The sequence below is a fragment of the Equus asinus genome, chromosome 22 (assembly GCF_041296235.1).
Source record: "Equus asinus isolate D_3611 breed Donkey chromosome 22, EquAss-T2T_v2, whole genome shotgun sequence".
NCBI classification, from domain to species: domain Eukaryota; kingdom Metazoa; phylum Chordata; class Mammalia; order Perissodactyla; family Equidae; genus Equus; species Equus asinus.
In genome coordinates this window covers 24,721,506-24,731,345 of record NC_091811.1, presented here as the reverse complement: position 1 = coordinate 24,731,345, position 9,840 = coordinate 24,721,506, and the positions used below count along the sequence as shown (strand labels likewise).

The window sequence follows — 9,840 nt, the reverse complement described above, 5'->3', positions numbered from 1 at the left end:
ACCGATTTCTTTTTGTATTTTTCACTTTGTGATTCCTGCCTCCTGTGTGTGTCCCCACGCGAGACAGGCCGGGTCCGCGGACGGCCGCACGGGGACTGGAATTTACGTGTAAACACTACACTTTCGATTCTGCGGAGTCTGAGGCTCACCCCACCCCGCCCCATCCTACCCCCACGCGAGCCGAGATCCAGGAGGTTCCCCACCACCGCCACCGCTGCGGGGGCTTTCTGGCCTGACCCCGGGCCTTCTCCCCCGACCCCGGCTTCGCTTGCAGGATTTTTACCTTATTTTTGGGCGGGAGAGAAGGGATAGCGGGTGTAGGGTGTGGCTCAGGTGAAAGAGATGGCAAATTACAAAAAGAAATTCACACTCAGAAACACAGATCGGAGATCCTAGACAAGATTTTGAAACACCTTTGGCAATCTACAAAAGCTTATGAAAAGCAAATGTCTAAGCTAACGATGATGAAGATGAAATGGCGAAGGCAGCGTTCCCAGGCCGCCGGGAAAGGTCGCTCGGCGCGGCCGGGGCGGTGGGCGCACCGTGGCCTGAAAGGCCGCCCGCTCCGCTCCCCTCCTGTTGATATCCACGGTCCCCCGAGTCCCCCAATCATGACCCTGGACTCACATATCCCTAGTTCTTTCCTGCCCCTGTCCCCCGCGCTGGGCAACTGGGAATGAGATGGGGCGGGGGGGCTTTGCAAAGCGGGTGTAAGGGAAGAAGCGACCCCCGCAAGCGGCCGTGGCGCTCGGCCCCTGCTGCGCGCGGCTGCGGCCGTCCTCGGCCGCCGGCGAGCCGGGAAGCCTTTCGAAATGCGCGGGGCTGCGGATCATTGGAGCCCGGGGTGGGGGTGGGAGCGGGCTGCTGCCCTGGAGGGTCCACGAATTCCGAAAGGTTCGCCCCTTCTCTCAGATCCCCTCGCCGCTCTGGAACTGGCAGGGTACTGATGTGAAGGGTCTCCTGGTGGAGAGGAATGGGGGCTTTTGCTTCTTTCTTAGCCCAGAGGAGAGATGATGAGGGAGGCAACTTTCTGAGAAACGGCCCAGCCCCGCCGCGCCGGCCGAGGCGCAGCCGCCTCCACGGCCTGCAGGCGCCCCGGGCGCGGGAACTGCGCGCAGCGACCCGGCCCGTGCGGGAGCAGCGAGCTGCAGGCGAGGAGCGAGACTTGATGGCCTTTTCGTCCTGAGGCGCCAGCCAGCCCGACCCCGCAACTGCCGCCGCGGGCGCCGGGCTGCGGGGCAGTTTGGGGAGACGACGGCGCGGTGGCCCGGGTAGCGGGGCAGGGGGCGGCTGGCGCCGGCGGCCGCATCCCCTCGGAGGGACGCCCGCGGCGGACCCGCAGTCTGGGCGGGGAGAGGACGCTCGGAATCGTGGGGACGCACTTAGAGACTTGACACAGACGTGTGAAGGACCAGCACGGGGATTTGGGGGCTGCGTTCCTGTGAACGTGCCCGGCGCGGCGAGCATCTCCTTCTTCCTGGCCCAGCACTCCTAAAACGCAATGTCTAAAAATTCACATTAAAGATGCTTCTTTTGGAAAGGAAAATGGGGAACATGCAGCACTTAAGAGGATTTTTTTTCCCCTTGGTTAGAGACACTTTTTAGAGTACCCTTGTTGGTTCAGAGAAACTTTAATTTTATTTCATTATTTCCTGACTCTCCACTCCTTCCTCCCTATTTTGAGTGGTTTTTCTTGCTCTCTCAGTCTCTTCCTGAAAAACACTCTGTGCTCGTGTTTTGAATAGAATCACAAAAACACCTTTAGTCTTTAATTAAAATAATACCTACTTGGAAAATGTGGCCCAACCACCAAAGCACCTACTTTTCCCTCCCCAGCTGCCGAGGAGTCGACCCTGCTTAGAAAAAAAAAAAAAAGTAACTTCGGGTCAAAATAAGCTGCAACGATCTTTTTAGAGCCCCTTTTGGGGTGCAATAATGTAAATACAAGCATTTGAGGAAAACAATTTAACCCAAATTCAAATTTTTGCGATTTGACCATTCGCAGATTCCTAGAAAAAATAATTTACTTTTACACCCTAACCACATTTTTGAAGAGAAGGTGAAATTACAGGAATTGTAGTAAGTTTGACTTTAAAATGCATTAAAAAATTTTTTTTCTTAAGTAAAAAAAATGTGTCTCTGCTATGTGGACTATGGGAACCCAAATCCCTCAGATTTGGTACTTAAATTAACCAGTTTCTGGTTGTGTAGATTATAACCAGGAAATTCAGAAATTGAGGAATGTGTGTGTGATGATCAGTTTAACTTGAAGAATACCTGTTCTATCTAAATTAGTGTGGAATGCACCCCAATTTCTAAGGGACCTATATATCTGAATATTTTGGACAAGGGGTGTAGTTTAGACGGTCTGAACAATTGCTCTAATTCCTCAGATTTTGCATGTGTAAATACAGAATTTACAGAAGTCCCTATGTTAGTTTCATTTTCAATCCTGCAAATGGTGTGATCAGTCTCGACTTATGTAAGAATTTTTAGTTCTGACACATTCATATCCTAGATGACATAAATATTTGAACTAATGTAGATAATCTTATTTATTTGAAAATGTGGCTTTTCCAATTTACACTTTTGTAGCTTTGTCCAACCATATAGAACTAAGTGGAAAATAGTGACTACTACATTCGGGCCCAAATAAACATCATCTGAGACGTAGGCCTGACTTATGTAGGTATTTGCCAGTTCATATACGTATTGTGTAAATATGACTAGAATGCCAGGTCGAATAGCTCAAGCCTAGTAAACACATTACAGTGCAACTCAATGAATAGCTATGGAAGTTTTCTTTATTGATTGCTTTATGTGTAACAATAATTGGCATCTTTTTCACACATTACAAAAAATTATACTTGGCTCAGTATGCAACCTTTTAAGCATAGCCATATTACTTAACAAGAAGGGAAAAAACCTATTCTACCCAATACAGCATTTACAAATGCACAAAACATGCCACTTTGGCTTGTATATTGTCTAGATTAAAAAAAAAAATCTCTTTTTAACATAAATAAGTTAGTATAATTTTTCAGTGTCTTTACAGAGTTATGTACACAGGCACATTTCAAATGGTTTTGTTTCATACACATACACAGGCAATGTAAAAATACTGTTTAAAGATGTTGTCTCCACTTCACACAACCCACGAGTGTGCTTTTCTACTGTACACTTTCCTTTAAAAACACCACTTTCCTTTGGGCAAATTAACAAACAGAATGAGAAGTTTGAAATTTAAAATTATTTCATTATTTTTTATGCAAAGTTACTTACAGACCTTTAAAAAATATCCAAGGATTTAGAATTATTTTGACTGTTTACTAAGCCCAAAGTAAAAAGAAAATTAAGAAATTTTCTCAATGAATCTGATAAAAATTAGATGGTTGATTTTGAGCATTCAGAATTCCCCCCATACATCCCAAATTTTTGTCCAGAATTACCTAGAGTGACCTAACCGCTGAATAATTAACTGGTCAATTCTAATTTTCACGGGGACTTGGGGAGCACTGAGGGTAGTTTGCTGTTGTTTAAAGAAAAAAAAAAACCATTTGCTGCTACATAACGGAATCATGAGAGCTCCCAAATGAAAATAAGCTTCGTGTAAAAATAAATAGCAATTATTTGTAGCCAGTGTTCCAATTTTGATGATTTTTAAACGAAATATCAGTTCTCACTGAAAGGGACATTACATCTTTAAAGAAAACTCAAACCCTTCCCCCAAACTGCTCCTCTTCATGCAAGTCAAATATTTTTCTCCTTGCTCTAAATCGGAGCCAGCTCTCCATTCCCCCCATGCCAATTCCTCAGCCCCACCCCACCCCCCCCCCAAAGTTTATGTGCTACATAAAAGGTAAAAACTATATACACAGGTAGTACAATGAAGCAAATAAGGAAAAACCTAATTGCACAATGCTACATCCAATGCTTTTAGAGGCAGATCATTTAAGAGTGCCTAAAATTTTAGTGTTATTGTGTTGTTGCTTGTCAGTGCTTATACAAGATGTCCATTCGGAGTCAGCGATATGTATTTAAATTTTTCAATTTATATCTTCCTTGCTTCATCAAGCAGTGATGTATCTGATTAAACAAGGAAACATACTCTGAATTCTGCAAAAGAAACAAGAAGGAAGAATTAGGTGAAAAGTACCAGAGTAACATTACCATTAAAGTACAGAAATTATTTTGTCACTGTCTCAGTTGGGAAATACCTGAGCAATGAAAAAGAAAGTAAGGACTAAAGTAGATGACTACAATCATCTCCATCCAACATTCACTTCACTGGAGTTTCACTCTCCTCTGTGTTGTGTACTTTTGTCTAGAGCAGTGGTTCTCAACAGTGGGCAATTTTGTCCCCCAGGGGACATTCGGCAATGTTTGGAGACATTTTTGGGTGTCATACTAGGCGTAAGGGGTGCTACTGGCATCTAATGGGAGAGGCCAGGGATGCTGGCAAACATTCTACAATGTACAGGACAGCCTCCCACAACAAAAAATTATTCGGCTCCAAATGTCAATAGTGCAGAGGCTGAGAAACCCTGGTCTGGAGAATCCGGGTCAAAGATATTAAGAAAGAACAGATACAGGAGGAAAATTCAGGAACTGTAACACTTAAAAGTAGCAAAATTTTCAAACTTCTCTAAATTTGAAAAATAATTGGAATTGTAACTTATAAAGGCTCTCCAAAGAAAATTCTATTTTTTTTTTCAAAATATTCTAGTTTCGTAGTCATATGCAGAATATACACATGAATAGTTTTGAATAGGTCCTTTCTACTATTTCAAGTATTCTCTGAACTGGCAATATTTACTAACAAATGTCTCTCTGTATGTCAAAATGGGGCCAGATCAAAATCCGGTAGGTCTGATTCACGGTGGCTCATGTGATAAACGGCCACAAGCCATAACAAAACAAGAGCTGCAGGTATTAAGGTTGCTTCAGGAAAATTTTTCATCCAATTTTCCCACTTCACGCACAGCTGTAATCTAGAGGTTCTATAGTGCCATTTTGTATAAGCTCTGAAAAATATCAGACGTGTGTGAAGAAGTCATAGATGTGGCATTAGGATTTAAAAGCACAAAAAAACAAATTTAAAAACAAAACCAACAACTCTCTATGTTCTTTCATTTATTTTTAAATTTTTACAAATGAGGACTTAAAAAGTTATTATCAACATCTATTAAAATCTCTTTATATGCTAGGCTATGAGTGTGTTTTGGAAAAAAAAAGGTCACAGTCCTTGTCTATAAGTTTATAAGCTATTAATATATGTGGTTTGATCATTATGGATAGCCAATCTATGTAAAGTTGGGGGCTAAATTATTCAAATTAGCTATTCGTGTTGATCAAATTTTAGTAGATGGAAAAATCTCCACTTCCCTTGGGCGGGGTGGACGTACCCTGCCAGCCCTGATATCTACTATCCATTTCCCCTACAAATATCCAAATCATCCTGTTACAGTGCGATTAGCATACACATGCTGACGTGTTCCTGGATTGCTTAGTCTGGCAGAGTTAATTTAACTTCTGCTTTGCAACTTCAGTGTTATCAGAAATTCTGTAGGAACTTTAGTATTTTTGAGCTTTCCATTTTGGTTTTTTTAACATACGCAGCTTCCTCCTCTGTCCCCAAAACTTATCAGAAAACAGGGAAAGTGACAGTTTATGAAAATGATAGATAATAGATTGCGACATACCTCTCTAGTCACGTTTCTTACCATTTGATTAACCAAATAGGAGCCATCTGGACCCAACTTGTCCCTCAAAATTTATATTTTATCATGTATTTGCCATTCTTCCCGTGTATGGCTCAAAATCTGTGACTGACTCAACCTGAACTCTAGGAAGTGAATTCTCATGAAGTGGGACTGAGGCATACCCAGCTCTTGCTCAGATGGGGAAAGAAGCCATTGTCCCCAAGAAGTTTTAGTGGAACTTAAGGGAACTGACCTTCCTACCCACGGGTCCTTGTTCACAAGGACCTGCCTCGGACACTTGTTCTAGTAATTCTGTGTTTCAAGGGAAAATGATCTCAGGACGTAGAAACTGTGAAAAATTCCAGCGTCCCCACAACGATTCTCGGCCTTCCGCATCGCTACTTTTTTGACCTCACAAAATATAAACAAAACAGAAACCCACAAGCTCTGATCTGCCAGCAACCACTAAGATCAGGTATCTTGGGTTGGAAACCCCATGACTTCCTGCAGCCCAATTCGGGCGTCGGTTATTTGCTCCCAGTAGTTTACCCACCGAGCAGTTTACGTTTGACGTCTTCGGAGGCCCGGCTTCTTGGGCGTCTGCTCCACTGAGCCCGCGTTCGGGGAACCGTCTGAAACATTTTCTTCTGTTCTGTTGGCTCTTTTGTTTTGAGGAGAGGAATCTAAGGGCAAGAGGGAATTTTAAAAAGAACACACACAAACAATCTTTATTAGAAAAAAACAATGGCTGACAGAAGTCGGCACAATAGTCAAGGGATGAAAAACCCACCACCTCCACCCACATCCCTGGATCCGTCATCCCCAGTGGCCTTTGGGGGCACAAAATGAAGTTGTTTTCACGTAACAGAAAGTGCATTCTACGCCCCAAAGCTCGCTCTTCACAGCGAAGGGAGAGGCCGCGGATAAACATCCCTACGTTGTCACATACCTAGCCCTGGCCAGCCGGCGGGGGGACTGCGGTGGTTTCACTTAGAGAAATTATCAGATAAGACAATCTCAGGCTTCTGACTTAATCGTAAACAGACCAGCAGTCAGCTACATAGCATTTAAGACCTAACATTAGGAAAGTTCGTTGCCCAAAAGCGACATCAGAACGCGCTGAAAAGAAAGTTGAGGTGAAGACCCTCGAGCAGGCCAAGCGGCGCCCCGGACAGACAGACAGACAGACAGACGTCGTACGCGTCTGAAGGGTCCTTACCGTCTGCTGCAGGTCGCTTCCTGATCCCAGTGCACGGCTCCGCTAAGCCCGTGGGGCTGTCCGACGTATCAGTCTTTGGGTCTACCAAATGCGTGTCCTCTGAGTTTGCCTGAGACCCAATTAAAGGCACCGCCTGGCGGTTCGCGCTGGCATCCTGGCTCTCCTGCGCCGGCACCTTGCAGGCGCCTTTGGGTGGCCGCGGGGGTCTGTAGTAGAACTCGGGCAAGCTGCCCTTTTCCACCTCCTGCCACTCGTATTTGCCCTCCAGGGGCTTGTGATTCTGGAAATCAAAATTCCACTTGCGCTGGCTGGCCTCTTCCATGTCTCGGCAGTGCTTCTCCAAGTCCCGGGTTAACTCTTCGTGATTCACCGGGCCGAAGAGGTTTCTGCAGGCGGACGGCTTGGGGTACTCCGCCTGTCTGGCGTCCATCCGCTCCAGGCTCGGGCTCCCGTTGGACACTCGCACGTTTGACATCTTCCTCCCGGGTTTGGACGACCGCGTCGCTCGCGCTCTCGGGAAACAAAACCGAACAAAACAAGACGCCCCGACCCAGCCCGAACCCCTCTTATAAGCCCTGCGACTGCGCTCGGAGCCAAGAGAAACAAACAGCCCGAGCGAGCGCCGAGCGTCAGGAGCGCGCCGGGCTGGGGGAGGGGGCGAGGGGAAGCCCCGGCCAGGCAGCCGCGAGTCGCCGCCGCTCAAGTGTCCCGGCGAGCGGGAGGGCGGGGAGGGGAGGGGAGCGGAGGGGGCGGCAGAGCCAGTCCAAGTCCGGGCCGGTGCAAGCCCGCGGGTCCCGCGCCCCGAGCGGCTCTCCAAACCTTGCCGGCGTCCGAGTCGTGGAGCGGCGAGGAAGTGGGGAGAAGGGAGGGGGAGAGAAACACCCCGAAAAGACGAGCCCCCTTTTTTTAGTGGCCCAATATGGCGGTTGAAGGGAGGCTGACGAAGAAGAAAATGATTGACACCGCAAGTCTATTTAAACAGAGGAGGAGATCCATTGGTCGCGGCGCCGGGAGCCGCGCCCCGACGAGGCTGGCGAGCGCGGCCTTAAGGTGGCCCCGGCGCGGTTCGGCCGCTCCCCGCCTCCCCGCGCGCCGCCGAGAGCGCCGGCCGGAGATTGGCTGGTCGCGTGATTGCTGGAGGTGCAGCGCTGCCAACAAACCTGCTCTGGCTGCCCTCGGAGAAATGAAAAATAAGACAAACAAACTAGCCAAACGGCCGGGAAGCTGGGGAGGGGCCTGGGCGGCGCGGCCGGCGGGGCCTTGGGTTCTAGTCCCGGCGCTGCGCTGCCCGGCGCGCGGCCGCCCCGAAGCCCCGACCTCCCGCTCCTGGTCCGGGAAACGAAGGGGCTGGACCCGCTGATCCCGAAGGTGGCTGGCAGCGCGGTTTGCGCCTCGGTTTTCCCCGCGCTCGCCGAGCAGGGAGTGCGGGCAGACGGTGGGAGACCTGCCCCCAGCTGGGCTCTCAGCCGTGGCCCCAACCTGTGGCACCGCGGGGGAGCCCGAGAACGTTCGCTGAGGGGCTGGGGCCCCCAGCCTGGGCGCCTTGGCTGGGGATGAGCAGTGTTGGGCTCACCCTTGACCTAGAAGTCTCCGCTGTTCTAGGGGAGGCAGGGGGCTTCGGGAAGAAGCCAAGGCGAACGTCTTTCTATAAATTAGCCTGGAGTAGGCGCAGCATTTATAATGTATTCTGAACCCAAGCTCTCCCTCAATAAAAATGAGACAGGATTTCAAGATCAAAACTTGGTCTCCTAAGTCCCCAATAAACTTTGTAAATGTGTCACACACATTTAGTTTTCAAAAGAGAGGTTACACCCCTGGCCCAGCTTCTTGCTTCCCAAGCACAGTTAAGGCCATTGCCATGGGCTGCGAGTGGGAACTCGTCTCCTCTTTTGTATTTTTCAATTCTTTCCCGGGTTGTAGCAGTTTCCTCTACCTGAGTCCTGCCGCCAAAGACAACAGCTCCTTCCTTCCTCTACCCTTCTCTCCCCCCATCATCGCTGCTTTAAACCCACCCAGAACGACGTTCAGAGGCAAGTGAATGCTTTTAGAGGGCTGCAAGTCGTCGAAGGGTGAAAACAATCTGAAACTCCAGATTATGAAGTGATTTATAAAACCACCACAACCAGGTCCTCACGTCTGATATTATTATTTGGGCATTTCTCTGCTCCCCTTTGCAACTTGAAATTTAGCTATCACTGTGATCTTGAGCACGGGGTGGTGGAAGTGAAAACAGGATGGTCAGGGCTCAAAGGGTCTTTAACTGCCTCCCCACCCCCACCCCCAATACATATAATCTTGGTTTGGGCCAAAGTTAATATATTTTACTGGGAACCGATCTCCTGCGGTTCTAATAGTACACAGCAGCGATGTTTTCTTGTGCATCTGTGTTACAGATGACTTCGATTTTTAACTTGTTTTCCTCATCACATGTTATTTGTCTACTTTGGGTGCCTGCCTCACCTCATACACTCCAGAAGGTAAGAGCTGGGAGGGTCCCTGGGAACCCTGTAGTTCAACCCTCTCTTTGGACCACTGAGGAAACTGAGACACATCTCCAGTTGGTAGCAGAGCCAGGACTAGAGGCAGGTCTCCTAACTCTCAGGTGGGTTCATCTTCTGTTCCTTTCTTTGCTGATGGCCCCAGTGGGTTCAGGTTTTTGTCTGGATTCACTTGTGCTGTTGTCTGCAGGTCCTCTCTTATAAGTGATTCAAAATGGCTCCTTCTCCTGCCCTAAGCTGCCTGCACATGTCTCCTTCATGTGGCCTGTGGTCACTGATGTTTAAATGCAGCTGTCACTGGCCTTTGGTATCACTATGCGGTAGTTCAACTAAAATGAAGATTCCAGAAGGAAGGGGTGACAGCTAGACAGCAGTGAGGGAGGCAGTGCCCAAAACTCCTTTCAAAGTCAGGACTTCCTAC

The 9,840-nt window shown here is 48.0% G+C and overlaps 1 protein-coding gene across 1 annotated transcript; it reads right to left on the bottom strand.

Moving 5' to 3' along the window:
- Positions 1-2,786: 2,786 nt before the first annotated feature.
- On the bottom strand, positions 2,787-8,088 carry CDKN1B (cyclin dependent kinase inhibitor 1B). Its single transcript, XM_014834246.3, has 3 exons — positions 6,922-8,088; positions 6,256-6,385; positions 2,787-4,116 (listed from the first exon to the last, which is right to left on the bottom strand). The coding sequence occupies exons 1-2, from the start codon at positions 7,394-7,396 to the stop codon at positions 6,264-6,266; spliced, it is 597 nt and encodes a 198-aa protein (XP_014689732.1). The 5' UTR covers positions 7,397-8,088; the 3' UTR covers positions 2,787-4,116; positions 6,256-6,263.
- Positions 8,089-9,840: the final 1,752 nt, after the last annotated feature.

Coding starts and splice junctions, on each gene's coding strand:
- CDKN1B (XM_014834246.3), bottom strand. CDS start 7,396: ATGTCAAACGTGCGAGTGTCCAACGGGAGCCCGAGCCTGGAGCGGATG. Junction 6,386..6,921: donor GAAGCGACCTGCAGCAGACG/GTAAGGACCCTT, acceptor TCTTGCCCTTAG/ATTCCTCTCCTCAAAACAAA.